The sequence below is a fragment of the Erithacus rubecula genome (assembly GCF_903797595.1).
Source record: "Erithacus rubecula genome assembly, chromosome: 2".
NCBI lineage: Eukaryota > Metazoa > Chordata > Aves > Passeriformes > Muscicapidae > Erithacus > Erithacus rubecula.
Window position 1 is genome coordinate 95100631 of NC_136685.1, and position 21270 is coordinate 95121900.

The 21270-nt window shown below is 42.9% G+C and overlaps 3 protein-coding genes across 4 annotated transcripts in view; all 3 read left to right on the forward strand.

The window, feature by feature from the left end:
- Nucleotides 1-21270, forward strand: part of TRMT61B (tRNA methyltransferase 61B) — a 253837-nt gene that overhangs the window by 23315 nt on the left and 209252 nt on the right. The window lies entirely within an intron of this gene.
- EPCAM (epithelial cell adhesion molecule) lies at nucleotides 172-5857 on the forward strand. Of its 2 annotated transcripts, XM_079333513.1 has the most exons (9): nucleotides 172-556; nucleotides 938-1045; nucleotides 1625-1865; nucleotides 2139-2204; nucleotides 3407-3470; nucleotides 3836-3937; nucleotides 4106-4303; nucleotides 4697-4738; nucleotides 5373-5857. In XM_079333513.1, exons 1-9 carry the CDS (start codon nucleotides 490-492, stop codon nucleotides 5412-5414), a joined length of 930 nt encoding a protein of 309 aa, XP_079189639.1. In that variant the 5' UTR covers nucleotides 172-489; the 3' UTR covers nucleotides 5415-5857. The 2 variants fall into 2 exon arrangements, with proteins under 2 accessions (XP_079189639.1, XP_079189638.1); XM_079333512.1 differs by lacking the exon at nucleotides 5373-5857 and having other exon boundaries at nucleotides 174-556; nucleotides 4106-5182.
- Nucleotides 12221-21270, forward strand: part of MSH2 (mutS homolog 2) — a 42585-nt gene continuing 33535 nt past the window's right edge. The window contains exons 1-6 of the mRNA XM_079333499.1: nucleotides 12221-12519; nucleotides 14537-14691; nucleotides 15068-15346; nucleotides 15661-15807; nucleotides 16811-16960; nucleotides 19122-19255. Of these exons, the coding sequence (XP_079189625.1) occupies nucleotides 12300-12519; nucleotides 14537-14691; nucleotides 15068-15346; nucleotides 15661-15807; nucleotides 16811-16960; nucleotides 19122-19255 (1085 nt within the window). The 5' untranslated portion in view covers nucleotides 12221-12299. The remainder of the gene's footprint in view (nucleotides 12520-14536; nucleotides 14692-15067; nucleotides 15347-15660; nucleotides 15808-16810; nucleotides 16961-19121; nucleotides 19256-21270) is intronic.

Here is a 21270-nt window from a genome sequence, read left to right on the forward strand (position 1 = left end):
CAGCTCCCGGGATGACTAACACTTTCCCCCCGCCGGCGAGGGCAGCTGTCCCCCGGCTCCCCGCGCCGCCCCTCCGCCCGGGCGGGGCGCTCTTACAGGCGGGGTGGTTTCGCAGCCCCGGTAAAAAGCGGGCACGGCCGCGCCCCAGAACGCCCCTCGCCCGGCCGCTCCCCCTGCCCATTCCGCAGGAGAGGCGCTGTCGGGGCCGGGCCGGGAGCGGGTCCCGCCCTGCCCAGCCAGTTTCGCCTAGGTGCGGGGGGAGGCGGTGGTTTAAGAGCGCGCCCGGCGGCCCGGGGGAGGAGCCGCCGCCGCTCCCCCCGCGCGTCCCAGGTGTAACCGGAGCCGGGAGGGCGCGGCGCAGCCACCAGCACCTGCGGAACCTGTCGGGCGGCTCACACCGCTCCGCCGCCGCTGCCGCGCACACACCGCTGCCTCCGCGTCCCCGAGCGCCTTCCGCGGCCTTCCCGCGCCCCGCCGCCCTCCCCAGCCATGAAGCCGCTCTGCGGGGCCGCGCTCCTGCTGCTGCTGCTCTGCGCTGCCGTCTCTGCCCAGAACTGTGAGTGCCCGCACCCCTCTGTCCGCCCCGCCCCGGGACCCCCTCCGTTCTCCGTGGCAGAGCTGCTCTGGTGCGCCAAATACGGCACCACTCCCCCCTCTCCGTCGACGGGCAGGAGCGCCCGGCCCCGACAGCGCCCCTTTGTCCGCGCCCCAGGGGAGCCTCGGCGCTCGGGAAGGGAGGGCGGGCGGGTGGCCGGGGGGGAGCGGGGGCTGCGGGCACGCCACGCCCGGCCGGCGAGGGGCGGCTTTGTCCGTCCCGCCCGGCGGAGGAGCGCGGCCGGCTCGGTGTTCGGCTCGGTGTCCCCCCCGGGTGTCCGGCTCGGTGTCCCCCCCGGTGTCCCCCCCGGGTGTCCGGCTCACGGCCGTGCTTCTCTTGCAGCGTGTGTCTGCGAGAAGAACAAGCGCGTTACCAACTGCAGGTTGCAGCCGGACGGCCTGTGCCGCTGCGAGGCCATCGGCTCCGGTGTCACCGTGGACTGCAACACCCGTGAGTAAAAAAGGCTCGGCAGTGTGGGTGGCACGGGAAGGCCGGGGAATAAGTGAGAATTTGAGTTCTCAGCAAATAATGGAGGTAAGGAAGGAGTTCTTCTTCCTGGTCTTACAGGTCACTGGTGTTGGAAGATAAGTGTCAGGGTTTCCTCTGCTTGTACTGGTGTAGGCTCACATTCTCCTCAATATTTGTTCTTCAGCGACAAGAATTTCTTGAAGATGAATCTTTAGCTTCCTTGCAAGCACATATCCTTACTTTTCCTACAAATCTAAAGGGAAAGAGCCTTGTGACAAGACCTCACTCTGGGTTTAAACTCAGGCTGTGAAAAACCTCTAGCTGTGAGAAATGGCAGCTGTAAGTCCTAAGGCTGGACTTGTTAGTCCTTTGCCCTGAGAGGCTGGCATACCCCAGTTGTATTGACTTTATGCACCACCTACACATCAGGCATCTGTTCTTCCTTGTAATGGCTTCGAATGTAGTTGCCGCTGATGTAACCTTTTGTTTGTAGGACTCGGAGCTCTGTTTTGGACATGCGTGGTCTGATGCTGCTTAACGCGACTTTCTGGTTATTTTTAGTGACTTCAAAATGCCTGCTAATGAAAGCAGAAGTGATGGGCTCAAAATCCGGTCGTCGTGAGAAACCAAAAGATGCATTTGAAGATACCGATGGCCTCTATGATCCCGACTGTGAAAACAGTGGTGCTTTCAAGGCGAAGCAGTGCAATGGAAGCACCTGTTGGTGTGTGAATACAGCTGGAGTTAGAAGAACTGACAAACATGACTCAGACTTGAAGTGCAATCAATTAGTCAGAACGATGTAAGTCTTTCAACAGGGTGTGCTGTGACACAAAAACATTCCTGTATGAGGCTCTGCCTTGTGTGAATGATGCACTGGGGCTGAATGAAGATGGAGCAATCAACACTTGGTTACTGCTGGGTTGTTTCTTCAGAAACAAGGAGGCGTTGGATGGGTTTGGAAGAAACTTTGCTTGCCTTGGTTTTGTCTCGTTGTTCTGTTTTCTAGCCTGGGGTTAGATTGTTTTGGTATGTTTTGTATGCCTGTGCTTCAAGAATATTCATTATACTTCAGGTGGATCATTATTGAAATGAAACATGCTGAGAGAGATGCTCCTCTGAATGCTGAATCTTTAAAGAAGTAAGTGATTATAGTAATATGTCATGGTAGTGTATGTATGTCCTACTAAATATCGAGTGTATTTCTAAACAGTTGCTAAAAGCATTGTCAAACCTGTGAACTCATTTGTAAGACACCTTAGAAGTGAGCTGCTGATCCTTCATAGAATTGCTTTAATTTCTACTGGAAACAAATTAACTGCTAAAGACATTTCCTTCCATTTGAAATTGATTGCTGGTTTTTTTCACCCCTCCCCTCAAATCAATATGCTAAAAGAAATGGAAAGTAATGGATAAAACTGTTCAGAAAGTAAACTGACAAAAATGGCAGAAGGACTACATAGAAGCAGCAGGAGGAAAATGAGAGTTTAACCTTTTTTTTTCTCCCTTTTATTCTTTTAATTTTGTTAAAACAAAATATTACTTGTAGCTATTAGGTCACCTCCTTTCCAGAACAAAAGCTGCTGCCCTCTAGCTCTTCCTCTGAGCTCTTCAAAGCTCTTGTCTAACACAGATGTTTATTTTACAATAAGTGCATCCTCACTGTTAGAAATTAATTGAACTCTGGTTTGGTTGGGGCACAGTTAATTTTCTTGGTTGCAGTTGATGTAGTGCTGCATTTTAGACCAGTGACCAAAAAGGTGTTGGTAAATCCACCAGTGTTTTAGCGGCTGCAGAACAGTGCTTACATAATGTCAAGCCCTTCTCAGACTCACTCTGTTGCCCCAGTGAGTAGACTGGGATGGGCAAGAGCCTGGGAAGGGGACAGAGCTGACCTGAATTGACTGAACAGCTAGTGCATATTGTATAGTGTTATGTTCAGCAGTAAATCTGGGGAAAAGTTTTTTTTCCCAAGTAGCCATTGCTCAGAGGTTGGCTGGACATTGATCTGTCAGGGATGACTGATCTGCATTTGCATTCACTTGAGGTTTTATATTTCCCCACCCAGCCCTTTCACTTACCAGACTGTCTTATTTTAACCGATGAGGGTTGGGGGTTTTTTGGTTTGGTTTTTTTTTTTCCCCTTTGCTTTTGCCTTCGTGATTCTTTTCCCAATCCTGCTAGGTGGGAGTGAGAGAGAGACTAGGTGAGGGTTTAGCTGCTAGCTGAGGTACCCACACCAGAGACTGCAGAAGAAAACAATTACACCATTCTTCTCTACTTCTCAAATGCTTTACGTGAAATAATACTGTTTTTACAGCCGTGGCTTTCACATTCTTGCAGGTTTTTCACGGATACCATTACCAGTCGTTACCAGCTGAATGGCCGCTATATTGCCAGTGTTCTGGTAAGAGGCACATGAGGTTTAGTAAAGTATCAGAACTTCATTTTGTTGTAACTTAAACTCGTATTTGACTAATGCACTACAGCATGAATTCCAGTTGAAGCTCTCAAAATAGTGATTAGTTAGCAAATAGCTGAACAGAAATGCTGAGAAACTACACTGCTGTCATTAGTCTGTAAATAACGTCTTTGCTTCACTTAAAAAGTGGAGTTTGAATCCTACTGTAAGCAGTTGGCTTGAGTTCAAGAACCATAAACTTGATCCAGGATGCAAGTTCACAAACTGGATCATAATGTTTTGGTGTATATTTGATAGCTGGATTTAAACTTCCGCCTTCTTAAGACCATACTTTTTTTTTTTTTTCCCAGTATGAAAATCCTTACATTACTATTGATTTGAAGCAAAATTCCTCAGCCAAATCGTTTGGAGATGTGGATATAGCTGATGTGGCCTACTACTTTGAAAAAGATGTAAGTGTGTCACGGGTAAAGGCTGCTGGAGGCTGGGTGTGTGTCTTGCACTGCACCCGGGAATCTGGCTGTGTACTGCCTAATAAAGCAAGGTGAATTATTCTTGTGACAAGATAAATGCCTACGACAATGTCAACTAGCAAGTCTCTCTTTTCATATCTGTTTTAGGTAAAAGGTCAATCCATCTTTCATAATGATCCTGGGCTCAATGTCAGCATTGACAACCAACCAGTGAAGCTCGAGAAGACGGTGGTCTACTATGTTGATGAAATAGCACCCGAGTTCTCCATGAAGTCTCTGACTCCTGGCCTTATTGCTGTCATTGTAGTGATAGTAATAGCAGTAGTGGCTGCAATTGTTGTTCTGGTAAGTTCTAGCAAAGCTGCCAAGCAGAACGGTACTGGTACAATTTGGGAAGTAACAGCATATATGTTTGTACTGATGAAAAGTCTTCCTTTGTAAATTGTCTTGCTTCTTTCCCACCTCGGGAGGTGGGAAATTGGTGATGGGCACACTGTCACTGTTTCAGGTTACAACTGAGGGGTGTCACCCGGAAAACAAGTACTGGGAGCAATTTAGAGTGAACAAAATGCTTCCTGGTTGAAAGTAGTTGAGTGTGACCAACAGCTTTGTTGGTACCTACATCACTTTGGAAGGATGGGGAATGGACAGCTTCAAGTTTTGTGGTTTTAATGTAAAAAATGAAGATAAGTTACTTGTGTATCAGGACTTTAAAAATACTGTATTCTTCTCTTACAGGTCCTCACAAGGAGGAGGAAAGGGAAATACGTGAAGGCTGAGGTAATTAATTTCTGTTTGTGGTGCTTGTTTGGGGGAGTAGGTTAACTAGGAATCCAGAAACTCCGAAGTTTGTTGGTTAAAAGCTTGCTTTGAGTGCTTCAGATGTGTTTAAGGAGACTGAAATATTCAAACTCTGTAGCTAGTTTTCACCTCCGTGTAGTTCTGCACTAGTTTCAAAGGCAGCTGATGATCTGCTGCTTTTCCCAGGGCTGAGGGGGTGGGGTTTGGCTTTACTGCAAATTCTATTTTGCATATGAATAGCAAAGGGCTGTGCAATCCACAGGATGTGCTGATAGTCTTGTTCTGTGATGAACAAATACCTTTACTGAGGTATTTGCATGGATCTTGCAGTTTCCATTGAAGAGCTGCTTTCCAATGGAATAGCAAATGGTGCTTCACACCAAGTGTGGAGCCTTTTGTGAAAGAATCCAAACAATGTTGAAGCTAAATAGTATTGTCTGCTTTTTTATTTTTTTTTTTAATATCTGATGGGTTCACCATGGTTGGTTCTGTTAGTGTTGCAAGAAATCCATTTGCTAATGAAAATCTGAGCTGTTAAGTCCCGATGATTTATTGAGTTTTAAAGTTTAGATGTAGCACAGATGTTGATCTCCTTCTACCTCCTCCCCTTCAGGTGAAGGAAATGAACGAAATGCATAGAGGACTGAATGCTTAATTAAATCAACTGAAGACAAGCCACATTCAAGCAAGAAGACAACAAAAACATTGGAGGCATGAATCTTAACTCTTAAAAGTTTCCTCCTGAAAGGGAGTCTATTGTGCTCACTTAATGATTGTTAAAACTCTTAACAACCAAGACTGATAACTATTCAACTACTTTTACTATTTGTTGAGAGTTAAATAACTATTGCTCCCTGATTTTATTTTTTTATGATGATGAAACGAGTTGACAACTGCTGTTACTAGGTTTTTGGAGCATACATGCCTAAATGCTTATTTTACCCTTGTGGGAGTTCTATTGAAAGTAATGATTTTGTAGCCACGTTGTAATGAGATTGTCTGCTGTATAACTGAACACAACGTTTTTATGGCAGTTTGTACATATTTGAAGTTGCTGTAACTTTTTTATGACTTGAATTAATAAAACTTTGAAACAGGCTTCTAATTCTTCCATGGTGAAATGATAATCTACTAAGTTATCATGCTTACAAATTTGTAGTTTGATTCCTTAAAACAAGGAACCTCAGCATAGTTGAAAATAATTCTAGAACTCTTAACTAGCAGTGCCATCTAGTATCTCAATAGGATGATATTTTTTTTTTGAAGCTGTGAAAAGTATGCAACAAGAGTGAAATGATAATATACAGCTTGTTGTATAAAAAACCAACAGGCTGAGAATGCAGTCATTTCAGGAATGCATAGACTATGTAAGTATTTAAAATAAATCTCTAACCTAGGACATCTCTGGTACAGGATTGGGGGTGGATAGGCTTGGCAGCTGATGGTGGAGGTGGGGGAGAGCAATTTACCATTATTTTAATTTTGTCTGTGGCAAAGCTATTGCACAGCAGATAGCTATTTCTGCTGTTATTGTCTGCCAGAGATGCTGACCAGGCTTCCACAGGCTCTCAGCCTCCCAAGACATGAGAGCTTTTTTTTGGCTGGCAGTAACCTGTGCCATGGATGTTGGCTAGCAATCCCTCCAGCGTGTCTGATTTATAGAGGAAATGCTGTAACTCCTGTTGCCAAAGAAATAATGAGATGCAAGATAAGGAACTGAATGACAAACCTTGTTACTAATGTGGTGTGTGTTTTGACCCACCCTGGCTAAAACAGGAAAAGTAGGATAAACTACTGAGAGGATGTTCTACATACAGCTGATGAAATTAAATGTGAAGCATGTCCCACCAATGTGCCTGCTACATGTCACAGGAAAGTTGCTGAACTGTGCTGGTGGTATCTCCACTGTCACAGTCCCACCTCGCGTGCATTGCTGTGTTGGGTAATGCACAAAAATCCTGAAGCAGAGAGAGAATTTACTGGAATGCTTTGCAGTCTTTTCAGGCAGCTTTGTCAGTGATACATTCTGCAGGGCAGGCTCTCCCTCTGCTGATCTCTGCCATTCCCTCTCTCCCCAGGTTTGTGGACAATCTGTTGAGGTGTGGTACATTTTGTATAATTCTGTAAGCTGTAACCAAATAAAACCAAGTTTTCAGTAAGGTGGTCTCATGCTGAGTCCTGTGTGTTGTCTTCCCCTCTGCTTCCCTAAATGCCTGCAGTATGGTATCCTTGCCATTTCTTTCTTCTCCCCCATATTCTAATGCCATTGTTTTCTCTCCTCCTTCCCTCCCTGTTTCACAGCATATTTCTGGCCTGTGGGATGGAAAGAGGTGGTGTGTGCTGGGGCTGGGCTGGAGCTGCACGAGTGCAGACTTGACTGGACAGGCTGGTGTGTAGCTGCTGTGTGGCCTGGACCTTGTCCCAATAGGTTTGTTTGAACACCCTCTTCTCCCTGCTTTTCCCACACTACAGAGGGGCATTCAGACACTTTTTCTTTTACTCAGTGGAGCTTTTTGTCTCTCATATGAAGCTTAGTACTGTATTATGGTCTTCTTCCTTGTCAAATTTGCCTGAAACTAGCCAGGGTATTAGAAAACCAGAAAGTTTACAGAAATTCTTAAAAACCCTCAGAGTTTATCTAAATCCGCAACTGAAAGGAATGCACTGTTTGTAAACTCAGTTATTATGGTACTAACTCAGATCTCAAAATGGTGATCAGTAATAGTTTTTCATTAGTTTCCTATTATAAATATTGATATATTGTGTTATTCTATTTACTAAACACTGCACTTGTCCAGCTACATAAGTGTGTGTTTATAGAGAAATGGAAAAAGAGGGGGAAAATACCAGAGAAATTAGTGTATTGGTATCCTGCAGCTTACTGTTTTTCATAGATTTTTATACCAAGAAGAGACTAATGTGATGAAATTTAAAGAAAAAAAAAAAAGCCATTATCAGATTGTGTCAACTCTCCACATATATCTGTGATAGTTCTCATATATAGAGCAGTATGGCAAAAAATGATTGCTACTGAAAAATAATATGGTATTAAATGGCTCCTATTTTGACACTTGGTTAATACTTCTAATACTATTGAAAAATATTCAGCAAGGTTAAAAAGAGAGTTTCCTGTAAAAGAATCAGACTAATAGAGCTTAATGACGGACTGGTAGTCACTGTATCAATTTTTAACTAGGTAAATATTTTGATGCTTCCATTTGCCTTATTCATTAACTTCCTTATGTGAAGGAGCATATTTTTAAAATCTGAAGTTCTGCACAAATTTGAGATACCATGTTTCCTCTCTTTTCACAAAATATCAATTTTAAGAAAGCACATGAAGGGCAGATTGAAAATGTATCAAAACCGGATAAATGAGATTTTTTGTGTTACAGAGAGGGATAGACACAAACTGCAAGAAACCCTAGTAATAATACATATCTTAGTCACTATGTACAACATTGGAAAATAGTGTTTGTATAGGCAAGTGCAAATCGATTACTTCCTCATGAATTATTGCACTAGTAATTATATATTATTTATTACTGCTAAGTAAAATTAAATATATGTTTATGTTGAGACAATGACAGACTTTTTAGAAGATGGTATGCTAATAATATATTTGAGAAAACATGACTTTAAAATCTAAGCAACTTTTTTTTCTAAGACATGAGTAATGCTAAAGCAGAGTTTCCACAGGCAGAAAATGAAAGGTCAGTGTTGCATCTGTGGGGTCTGTTTGCAGTAGTGTACCCATTACTCTCTTGAACAGTCAGAGCAGTTTGCTAAGAGAAATAACACTGTGAACCATGTTTACTTATGTCCTCGTCTGCTGGGCTTTGACCACCAGAATGCAGTGACTTTGGATGACATGAAATAGCCAGAAAAATATTCTAGGAAACTAAAAGTGCTAGCAGCTCTGCTGCTCCAACTTTACAAGTGCTAGTTAGGGAATTCTAGCAGTTCTCAGGAGAGGCTGCAGTCTGGTAAAGGTCCATCACAGGGCATGGAGGCAGTCAGGCACACTCAAGGGTGCCTTGCATGTTCAGAATACTTGACCCCAAACCCAGAAAGTTTTATGAACTTTGCTAAAATCCTTGTCTTAGCAGGGATGTGCAAGGGAAGACATGTACAAAAAGGAGGTGGTGTGTAATGGTAGAAGAAACACTGACCAGTTTATAGTGTGTAAAAACCTCACATGTGTAAGAGCTGATTTTTTTTCTCTACTATTGTCTAAATGCACTGCAGAATTCTTACACTTGCTTGCCAAGTAGAGCATAGCTGTGCCAAATCTGAGTGGAAAAAAGTAAACAGAAGAAAGTTAAAAGGTTCTCTATAAGGTAGCAGCCATATTTTCTGTTTTCAAAGTTACCTTATCTAAATATTCTTATCTTGGTAATGTTAAGTCTCTGCTGCACGGCGCGTGTGCACACACAGATACCAATCAGTCTGATACCAGATTTTCTGGTGACATTCCCACCAGCTCAAAAGCATTAGAGCTGCCACTGATCACAGCTGTCTTCTAATTAACCACTGGTGAAAAAGAATTTATTTTTTTCTTTTTTTTTTTTTTTCTCTGTAAAGTGGTTAAAGGACATCCATTTTCCTAACTGAAAACCCATTATAACTTTCCTCTATATGCTACTTATGCCTAAGAAGACAAAAAAATTAATTAAGGTCTAGATAGCAGCATTTTTCCACCTGCCACGGGCATAACAAATAGATAACAATCCCTGTCGCTGCTGGTAGGACAGAGTGAAAGAAGCCGGCCTGGCGACAGCGAAACGGTCCCCGCTCAGAGCTGAGCTGTGCGCATCAGCTGGAGCTGCCCGGGAAGAGCAGTGGGATGCAGGACGTGGCAGGGGCTCCAAGGGAAGGTGATCAGCGCTGTGCAAGGGATGCCACCGCACGCATCTGCCCAGGGCTGTGGTCACCGGGCTCGGGGCATTAGCTGCAGTTTGGGCGGAGGCTGGCTGTGAATGGGAGCCTGCGGAGCTGCCTTGGGCAAAGGCAGGGGCGGGGAGCTGCAGCCAGCCCAGGGCAGGGAGAGGGAAAGTGAGACACTCCGCAATTACAGCTCAGCAGACACTATTTTACCGCTTTCGAAGATGGCAATGAGGTCCCTGGAGCCCGCTCTGTCTCCAGATGCTTACATGGGACACTCCGTTTCTCCCTGTCCTGGCTCCTGCCTTATCTGTAACCATCAGTGTGTGCACAGACAAGCTGTCCCAGCTATTCAAAATGTGTATTCTGGGCTGACCTGGAATTATCGATGCTTGGCAAGTGCATTCCCAAGGTAATGTACTTGCTAAATGACAGCTGTTTATGCTGAATTCACTAGGTGAGTATTGCTGCAAGCAAACACTTTCGGTGAAGTACCAGAACAGATAGTTTGACCACTTCTGAAAAGAAAGTTAGGAAAAGTACACTTATTCATGCTGAAATAAATATATTTGGCTTGCCAGAGCAGTGTCATTTTAACAACTGTTATGGAGATAAGAGGAACATTTTAGGCTATCAAAGCTCTAGGGACCTGCTTGCCTACTTCCTTTTCAAGTCAATTTAAGGCAGATTGGACATCTTCACCACAAGAACCACATGTGATCCTTCAGCAAATACATTTACAGAAAGGCTTTGAATGCCTTTGCTGTAAAAGCTGTGTTCCCTCAGAGGTACAGCACTGGAGTTTAGGAGGGGAAGGCTGAAGTGTGGATGGGGAGCCAAAAGGCAGGAATGGGGCAGAGGTGGAGACACCAAAGCATTCCCTGGGGTAGAACATGCACATGGCAACATCTTCAGATCAGGGTGGCCCAGTAAAAAGTCAGTTCAGTGAGAAAACCTGAAATAGGTCTTAAGTGGGTATGTAAGGGCCTTTTGGAAAAGCACCTTGACACCAAGAAATATTAAAGATTAACACATTGATTTACTAATTGAAAAGAAGAGAGAAGCCAGGTGAGAAAATCTAGGAACAGAGGTCCCAAAAACATTCCTTAGCTGGAAGCAGATAGGAGGAAGGAAGGAAAGATAGATGAGTTTTGAGAAGCTGACTAATACAGAGGAGAAACAAGAGAGAAAGCAATGGTGGGCAAATATGGAGATGTTCTGTACAAGGTACACAAACCAGAACATAACATTGATGCAAGAAATACTGAGGCATGTAAAATAGAAGATGTGTTTTGTCTATAGGTGATAGTGTGCAGGCAGCTGGATTGGGATTCAAGAATTTGGGAATTGGAATACAATGGTTTCCAACTGGAAAGATGAAAAGCAGTGCAAGGTAAGAGAAGTTTCCAAGAAGACTTGTCTTAGCTGATGAAACATGGCATTTCTCATTATTCTTAAGATAATAATCACCAAAAGAAAGATCGCCACCTGTTTCTATGCCTTCGAGCCTTTACAGTGCAAAATAAAACAGGTAAACAAAACAAAAAAAGAAAAATGCTTATGTTATAAATGAGAAACAAAAGTCTCGATATTCAGCAAAATTTAAATTGCTTTATTTTATATAGGCAGAGCCAGCAGCACTGGGGAGGCAGAGAGGGCACAGGCCACTCCATGCCCCACTGAACTTTGGTTTGCAGCTCCCTTTTATAGCATGGTTTCCTTGTAGTCATCAGTAATTGTTATTTTTTGTTGTCATAATTTTGCCAGGTAAGCAGTGGTGGTCGGTGGGATTGCTGGTGAGTCTCCAGACAATTTGTCAAGTCCCACAGATACCCATCTGGTCTGGGTAGATAAGGAAATGGCAGAAGTCAGGCAGTCTGGTCTTAGGGATAGGCTGCAATTGATTACACAAAGGCAGGGAACCTGATTTTGCAGAATCTGTTGGGCTGTGTGAGAGCCTTGCTTTGCAAGCTGTCAGTAGATACAACTTATTTAGAAAACATAATATTCATAACAGGCGAATTTAAACAAAATGGTTTAATCATATATTTTCTTTTCTTTAGTGTCATGCTTCATTTCAGACCTAAGTATTCTGGTTTATACAAACCCCAATACTTCTATGATTAACACGAATCTTTTATCAATTATCACAATTTGGAGAGTGCAAGGAAAAGAGCACGAAAAATCAAAAACCTGAAGCATTCTGGGCATGAGTTCCACCTTGCAGCCAGGGCTGGGGACAGCTCTGAGTGCCACAGGCCAGGCCCGGGCCTTTCTACCCTGGGCTGGCTCATCCCTGTGCGGCTGCCCGGGCCTTGCGAGGAATTCTGCCCAGGAGCTGGCGCAGTCACCGTCCCTGGCGGTGTTTTAGCAAGGCTCCACGCGGCACTCAGTGCCATGGTGTGGCCGCAGGTCGGACTGGCTGATCCCCGCGGTGTTTCCCACCCAAAGCAGGAGGCAGCGCGCAGCGCGGCCCGGGCGGCACCGCCGTTGCCATGGCGGCGGCGGCGGCGGCGCCTGCGCGCTCCCGCGAGGCGGGCGGGGCGGGGCGAGGCGTGACGCAAAGCGCGGACCGCGCAGCGATTGGGCGCCGCTGTTGGCGCGCCGGCGCGCGCGCGGCGTGCTCGGCGGGAGGCTGCGGCGGCGGCGGCGCAAGATGGCGGTGGAGCCGCCGCGGGAGGCCGTGTGGCCCGAGGGCGCGGGCGCCGAGGCGGGCTTCGTGCGCGCCGTGCTCTCGCTGCCCGACAAGCCCGACACCACCGTGCGCTTCTTCGAGCGCGGCGACTACTACACGGCGCACGGCGCGGACGCGCGGCTGGCCGCCCGCGAGCTGTTCCGCACCCGCGCCGTCATCCGGCAGCTGGCGGGGGCACCGGGTGGGTGCGGGAGCCCGGGAGCGGCGCTGAGGGACGCGGCGGGCGGGGGGCCTGGCGGGGGAAGGAGGTGGCGGTGGGCAGCTGTCCCTGGAAAAACCCCAGGTGGCTCCCGGCAGGCCCTGGTAGCCCCGAGGCCCGCGGGTGGCATTTTCGCGGGTGACATTTGGCGGGTGGCATTTGGCGGGTGGCCGGGCTCAGGCTGGGGCCGGTCGGGGCGGTGCTGCTCCATTCCCGCCTCCATCAGCGCCGGAGCGGCGGGAAGGGGGATGCCCAGTGCTGTCCGTGTTCCTGTGCCCGCCCCGCTTCGTTGAGACCGCGAATTGCTGAATTAAGTTCTTCACTTTCTTTACTTTCTTTTTGTTTCTGTGTGTTTCATAAGATTTTCTTACGCTGCTTTTCGTTTATCACTTGGTATAAGGCAGCGCAGCTTGCGGATATCGGGTGTAAGAGCATCGAGATAAAATATCTTGTCGGAAGGTACAAACTTTAGAATTAACCTTATTCTCGAGGAACACAGCGTTGTTGAGTTATTGGCTCAGATTTTGTAAGATAAATCTCTCTTCATGATTTTTTTTTCTGTGATTATCAGAATTAAAAAGAGCATGATGTTCTCACATGCTTTTTTTCACTTTCTATTGTGAGCAATGAGCTCGTATGTAAAGAAAAACACAAAAAATCCCAGCTCCCCCTAAAGCTGGATGTGTCTTCCTGACTGGAAACGTGCATCAGTATTATTGTTGTATTCAATTTAGAAGTTGTTTTGCAGGTATAATCACGTAATTCCAATTTTAACCCCTCTAAAGCCTTATCTACCATATGCAACTAAAAGCGTGAAACTGCACTTGTTGCTTTCAGGATGATTTCAAAGCACACGTGAACTTCAGCTGTTCCCCACAACCTCCTAGTGTATTGTATTGTCTCAGCTGAAAAAATAAGAAAAATTGTGTTTTGTTGGGACAGTTATGCACTGGAAAAATGAATATAATTATGTAGAATGAGGGGTTTTTTACCTCTTAAAAAAAAAAAGTCTTGCTAGGTGTTTGAGGAAAGAAAATTAAAGAATCCTATATAAAATAAACCTGGAAATTCCTATGGGAGTGGAAGTTTGCTGTTTAACATCTTTCATGTAAAAGGAGGAAGAGCCTCAAATGAGATTAAGGTATGCTGCTAAAAGGGGGATATGATATTCCCTGTTGCTTGTGCTTACTTTGGTGTGTCATCTAACTCCAGTGTGTCTGACACCAGTCTGACTTAGTTCCACTTCCCAACCTGGCAGAAAGCCTAATGTATTTGCCTGAAATCCCTATTTGCTCAGTAGTGGAATCTCCTTGTTCTGTGTGTAGGCTGCTGCTGGAGGTGGGGAGGTGCAAGTGGTGTTGTTCCTCTGGGCAGCTGCTTGGAATTAAATTTGTTCAGCTGCATCATCTGCTTGCACATACAGGAGCAGAAGCAAGAAATTTGTCAATTAAGTGCTTTAGGTTTTGATGTAAACTTATTTTTTTAATGATATGTTGTTTTTACTGGATAAATTATGATAAGAGGGAAATGTCTTGGCACACGTGTTGTGTGAGTGTGAATAGGGTGCTTAGTCAGGAGAGAAAAGATGTTGTCCAGAAGGAGAACCTGTAGCAGACCTCTAATGTTCTTTAGATCAAAATATGTGAAATATTATTTAACAAACCAAGTCAAGAATATTGTGAGAGGGGTATGGTGAGACGAGCATATCTCTTTGTATATATTAACATACTGATTAAGTGAAGTTAGGGATTTTACATTTTATTTTATTTTATTTTAAATTTAATTTATACTTTCTTCATTAGTATTAGCCAGTTGAATATTGTGGATTTGTGTTGTTTCATGGATTCTACATGTTTGCTTCTTTGGCATTAAGACAGTGTCTTCTGAAGGCTGTTCTTGGGGATTTTGATTACAGAAAATAAGCTTTATGAACAAATTCAGATATCTACTAACAAATGTCTACTAATCTTTTTTTTTTTTTTCTATTTTTTTTTGGTAGGAACCCCAAAGCTTGAGAGTGTTGTGCTTAGCAAAATGAACTTTGAATCTTTTGTGAGGGACCTGCTTCTGGTTCGTCATTACAGAGTTGAAGTTTACAAGAACAAAGCAGGGAGCAAATCTGTCAAAGAAAATGACTGGTATTTGGCTTACAAGGTACAATTTTAGTCCTTTCTTTATAGTTGTGAAATGAAAGGAAAAACCCCATGGCTTTTTCCTGCTTGGAGTTCTGAGATTTTTAAAGGAGTGATGATGAAAAAATCACACCTTATTGTTATATAGCTGTTATACATATAATTGTGTTTTCTAGTGCTCTAAGGCTGAAAGAGCTTGCTCTGTGTGTTTGCCAAAGGTTGGGAAATAAAGGAAACCTGAAGTGCTTTCCTCTGTGTAGGTGATATGTAAAATTTAAATGGTGTATTTTATATGAATAGACTATTCAGTACTTAGTTTTATCAAATTTTTTTTTAGAAAGAAATAAAGTGTGTGTGTGCACTCCTTTTAAAAGAAGTATTTTTCTTTTTCTAAATAGGGTTCTCCAGGAAATCTTGCCCAGTTTGAGGAGGTTCTCTTTGCCAACAATGATATGTCCACAGCCATTGGGGTTGTGGGGATTAAGCTGTCTGCTGCTGATGGACAGAGAGTGGTAGGAGTGGGCTATGTTGACACTACACTGAGAAAATTGAGTGTTTGTGAGTTCCCAGATAATGATCAGTTCTCAAACCTTGAAGCTCTACTGGTTCAACTGGGCCCAAAGGAGTGTGTGCTGCCAGGAGGAGACACTGCAGGAGAGATGGGAAAACTGAGACAAGTAAGTGAAGCACTGTGGCTGACAGACTAAACCTCTAAAAGCTCAATTCTGGTTTTTCAGCCAGGCTCTGATTTGTGAAAAAAAACAAGGACTAATTCCTTAATTCAAAGTTTTGATTTATACATACTAAATGTTTTATTTATTGATTTACTTGCCCTTTAATCACCTTTAAAGTTCTAAAATCTTGTCTGTCATTCTTCTCTCTGCACCCTGGCAGTAAATAAATATTCCTTCAGGGTTTGCTTCTGTGTGGTCAACATCTGTCCCTTAAATATTGAAATTAGTTGCTAACTCTGTGTGTTTATAAACAACAGGTCATTCAGAGGGGAGGAATCCTGATTACAGACAGGAAGAAGGCAGATTTCACAACAAAAGATATTGTTCAGGATCTCAATCGCTTGTTGAAATCAAAAAAAGAAGAGCAGCTGAATAGTGCAGCACTGCCAGAGATGGAAAAGCAGGTGAGCAATGTTCAGTGTGCCTCTCCTTCCAAAAAGTGGAGTGGTGTGTGCTCCTGATGTGAGCTGATCTCTACATTCTTGCTGAGGTGTTCAGCAGTTCTGCTCAGCTTAGGTCTGTGTCAGAGCTGGATACCAGGGGTCCTGAAAGAAATGGAGAAATCCATTCAGTTATCTCTTTGAAGCAGAAGCTCGGGTAAGCAAGGAGTCTGCAGAAGAGATGCCTCTTGTTCATAATCTGTCTAGCCTAAGGACTGAAATACAGTACCCTGGTTATTTTGCATGACAGGAAAATTGGTGTTTGAAAACAGAGTAATGTTTATGATAATATTTTTGGGTTGTCTTACAGCTTGAGTATATGATTTAGTGCCTGCATGTTTGTTGTTAGCTGCAAACAAGAGGCAATTTGTTGAGATAAACAAGTTTTAAAATGCCCTTCACTGCTGGTGCTCACTGCAGGTGTAAGGTTCAGAATTATCCTCCCTTAATGTGTCATTTCATAACAGATGAGAGTTGTTTGAAGTGTGTTGCAGCTGAACAAGTCAGTCATGCTGCTGCCTCTCTTTTGTGCTGGCACCTAGCAATGCCATGCAGTGAGTCAGATCAGATGCTTGTTCTGGCTGAAAACTAACCCTGAAACCATGTCCTGAGATGATCCAGCATATCTCATTTATCTGCAGTATAACTTGTTTGTCTTCTTGAGCTGGAAACATCCTGATAACAGTTTTGGAAAGCTGGCAAGGTGTGCAGCTTCACATTTTGTTTATCAGATTATGCAGATGGCTCGTGTGTTGTTCTTGCACCTGCCTAGAAAGACGCTGCAGTGTGGCAGAACGCCCCTATGGAAATGCAGTCTTGTCAAACAGGATGAATCTCTCATAGCCAGAATTGACATGGCTCAAAGCCTTCCCCTCTAATGTTCTAGGAGCATTTATCAAACTCTCTTGGATTCAGGAATGTTTCTAACTAGAATGTGATGTGTTGTTTTAAAAAAAAAACACTTCAGGTTGCTGTTTCGTCTTTGTCGGCCGTTATCAAGTTTTTGGAGCTGCTGTCAGACGAGTCTAATTTTGGACAATTTGAACTGGCTACTTTTGATCTTAGTCAATATATGGTTCTAGACAATGCAGCTGTTCAAGCTCTCAACCTTTTTCAGGTAAGAAATACATACTTGAGTTAGTAACTGGTTTACAATATACTTAATTACTTAACTGTTTGACAAGGAACCTGACTGCCTGATTGCAATTCCTCAGATCCTGATTAATGGCAACTTCTACATTTTAGCTTGATTCTCAGCTACTCCCCTGCAATGTGTGTTTTAAACATTTAGATACTCATACCAGCTTCTTAATTTTTGTTTCTTGTTGGTTTATTTTAAATGTAGAAGGGGAGAGAAGACCATCAAGGAGGTAGGAAGTGACCACAGTAGTGCCATATTGAGAAAAGAATACAAACCTGAGTTAGATGGTGTTAGTGGAACATGTTGCACATTGCAGGAGCAATGCTAGTGGTGTCAGGAAGGGAGGGCTGGCAGTGAACAGGATGGTATTGGGCACATTCTGAATGTGCCATGTCATGTTAACTGTCATGTTTTGATGTCAGTTTTTACCTTTTTTACACACATTTTCTACAAATCCAGACAGATTGGCAGGCCCCTTCATATCTCCTGCCAAGCCTGTTTTTCTGCTTTGTCCATTTCTGTAGTTAGAGGAAAATGTGGACTCAAAGTGATGTGTCATATCAGCTGTTCTCCTCTATTTTCACATTAGTGAACCCTGCTTAATGATCTTTGCTAGGATCTAATCTGCTTGCATTTCAGATTTATAGGAAGAAATCACAGATTATTGCCCTGTTTATTTTGGAGGAATTTCTGCAGTAAAACAGAGCATACATTCAGCATCTGAGCTGGTTAGCCCTGGAGAGAGATGTTCTGAATTTTTAAAATTTTTTTTTTTTTTTTTATTTCCTGCTGCTTGTGCGCCTCTAGGGAATGAAGAAAAAATGACATTTCTTCTCAAACTTTATGGAGGGTGTTCTAGGAAGTTCTGTTTTAGCTACCTTCCTTTACAAGTCCTTGCAGGTATTTCGTGTTTTGGGATAGGAAATACCCTCCTGTGTCTGTCTTCAGGGGCTGTTGTGAGCCTTGGAGCAAAGCATTTTCCATGTAGCAGGAGCTGCCTGCATGGTAGGATGTGTTTGTAGAGGTTTTTGGATGGCAGTAAAGGAAAGTCAAACTATTTTGTAATTTAAGTTGCTCTGTGAAGTGTATAGGTAATGTTCTTATGGTGCAGCAGCTGCAGTTGATTATATGGAATGTATACCTTAAACATTGGATGTCCTGAAGTAGGTAAGTTGTGTATAATACATGGATGTATTCTGTGACATCTTCTTACATTCAGAAGATTTTAGTATGCAATACTGTCCAGAACACTGAAAATAGGCCCATACTGTTTAGGTATTGGATACTCCAGGGGCTGAATGTGTCAGTATTCCTTCTCACAGCATTAATTTCCTGTTGTTGTGATTCTAGTTCTGCATACAGGAGCATCCAGACCTGCTGCTAGTTGAAGGCTTGCATGCTGTTTTAATTGCAACTTTTTTTATGTAGAGAGGGTTGAGATTTTAATTTCAAAGTCAAGAGCTGAAACAAGCTTGTTTGTTCAATGTTAACCAAAAATTTTGTTTCGTAGTTGTTTGTATGAAATGTACAAACCACAACAAAAATGCCCAAAAGACTGTCTGGATTCAGCTAATATTAAACCTGAATTATAGGTAATGAACTGTAATTTGAACAGAGCTGAGTTTAGAGGTGTTTATACCACTGTAGAGATGATCTGGGGAAGCTTGAGAGAATTCAAGTAACTGTTCTTCTCCATTGCCTGATTCTGTTGTGTTGTTTCTTCCCCAGAAAGCCCCTAAATTTTCAAACTAAACCACTTGGACTCAGGTCTTGTTTCTTCATGCTTTTTTATTAAGGACAGGACCCCTATTTTTTGACCTTAAGAGCAAACTAGCAAATATGTACATGTATTTCCACTTTTGCTACTCAAAGTGCAAACTGCCCCATGACTAAGTACACTTTTAACTTTGTTGTTTTGTAGGCTTGGTTCCAAAATCTATTTCTTCCTTGCCATATTCTAGGGACCAGAGTGTATTTTAATGCTACACTTTATCATTTTTGGTGGGTGCCATATTTAATAGGAAAAGCCATGTTCTGTTCCTAAATAGCTGCGTGTCATTCAGTGGGTATAAGTAAACTTCACTAAGTTTTCTTCTTTTTTCTTCCTTTATCTATTTTTTTTTACCATTATTTCCAGAGTTCTGTGGAAAATGCAAATACTGCACAGTCTCTAGCTGGTTTACTGAATAAATGCAGAACCCCTCAAGGACAAAGACTAGTAAATCAGTGGATCAAACAACCACTTATGGACAAGACCAGAATTGAGGAAAGGTAATGATATTATGTGTTTAGTAGACTTAAACATGTTAGCAACTGTTTTATATAAGCCCCTTTCTTTGTAAGCACAGAATGCTACAACCAAGAAATAGTAGTGGTTGGAGTCTTTTGTGTGCTACCCTGAAGTGCAATGCAGTTACAACAGAATATATTTTTCCTTGAGATGCAAATTGACAGATTACTGTTAAATTAAATGCCTTTTACAATTACACATTTTAAAGAAGAGGTACAGTATGTTTAGATGATCTGAATGATGCTGTGCTACAGGCTAAGGTGGTGCAACAGCCACTTACTGACTGTTGTTCACATGCAAATGCTCAGTCTATATAATATTTTGATGTTTACCAGTTTAAAAAAAAAAAGTCTACAAAACACCCAAACAGTTAAGCAGTTGTGAAGTCTTCCTGTTCCCAGAAGAAAGCTACTTTTGGCTGCAGTAGGTCATTCTAATCATGCCTAGATATTGTGGGAGCTTTTCTTTCTTGCCCTTTGATCCTGCCCTCTGTCACTGTGTGGCTGCCCTTCCAGTAGATAACAGTATCAATTGATAAGAAGCCTTAGAGAATCTGGCAAATCTGTGCTGAGAACGTACAGATAATTCTCAGTCCTTCAGAAGGGAAAACTGCCAAGGCTGTGTTCCTACTGTGTTTGTTTGTCTTGAGTATGTTCATCATGTAAATACAAGTTACACATTTTTTAACCACTCCTAAATATAGCTGTATTCTTATGGTCTAAAACAAAGTTTCATGCAACTGTAGCAATCAGGAGATTAATGCATTGCAAAATGTATATTAAAGTGCATCTTGACAAAGCAAAAGAGGCTGGAGAATTGAATTTAACTTGGATAGATTCTCTGAGGCCCATATTTCAGGTAAGACATTGCAGGTGTGTCTGTATATGCTGTTGGGCACAGATCCCTACTGCCTACCAAAAAAAGAAGTCTTGGCTTGGACATGCTGATATTTAAATAAGTTATGCAGAGTAGTTGTGGTTTAAGTCCAGCTGGCAGCTAAGCCTGCTCACCTCCCTAGTGGAATGGGGAGGACAGACAAAATCCAAAACACAGCACTGTGCTAGCTACTGAGAAAAAACAAACTCTATCCCAGCCAAAACCAGGATGATAGTTTTCTTTCTAGATTCTGGACACTGAATTAGTCTGCTTCTCTTCAACAAATATTTCTACTTTTCCTAATCATTTGCAGAATAGTGTGTAGTAACTTGATCAGAGCCCACTTAGAAATGTTAATGTGATGCTGAAAAAGTTTGTTCCCAGGTTTATTGAACACTGTATCTTACTCTTGCATGTGTTACAAAGGCTTTCCTTGTTAGTTCCTGACTAAGTACCCAAGAACATCTGTATCTGTCAGTTTTGGATCCTAAGATTTGAGCCAAATTTTATTTTATGATTGATTTTATGATTTTAACATCTTGAAAGTTAGAGCTCCCATCTTGTAATTCTTTTATGCCAAAGTGAACATTAAAAATTCTAACTTATGTTGACACGTTTGCTTATTACTGTACAGAAATCTTCCAAGTTTGGAAGAGACAGTGTTTTCTTTACAAAACTGGGGTTGAGCTGTAGGCAGAAAATGTAACTTGACCTGTTTTGCAGAGTTACTATCACCTCTGTGTTTTGTGTTGTGATTCTGTGTGGCTAATGTTGGCTGTATGTAGGAAAAGGTATATTTAAAGGAGGAAGGGAGTAATTAAATGGAGTTAAGCTCTTAGTGAAGCTTATAAAGGTCAGTATATCCAAGTGTTACCAATTTGAAAGAAGGCCACTGATAACTTCCTGTTTCTTGCCTAGCTGCAGGGTCATTGGAGCTGCAGTTTTTTAGAAGTACTTTGCTTTAACCTCTCCTAATGGGCACTGAAGTACCATAGAGACCTTTTCACTTTATTCTGCTGCATTCTGTCTGAATGCATCTCACTTTCAAGTGCTACTTGGATTAATTCAATTCACTGAGATAAAAGCAATGTAATTTACTTGTAAGCTTCATCCTCCCAAA

Bases quoted from the DNA above. Each gene is read 5' to 3' on its own strand.
- EPCAM (XM_079333512.1), top strand. From the start codon at position 490: ATGAAGCCGCTCTGCGGGGCCGCGCTCCTGCTGCTGCTGCTCTGCGCT. The intron at 1,046-1,624 runs GTGAGTAAAAAA...GGTTATTTTTAG, and splicing joins CACCGTGGACTGCAACACCC to TGACTTCAAAATGCCTGCTA. The intron at 1,866-2,138 runs GTAAGTCTTTCA...ATTATACTTCAG, and splicing joins AATCAATTAGTCAGAACGAT to GTGGATCATTATTGAAATGA.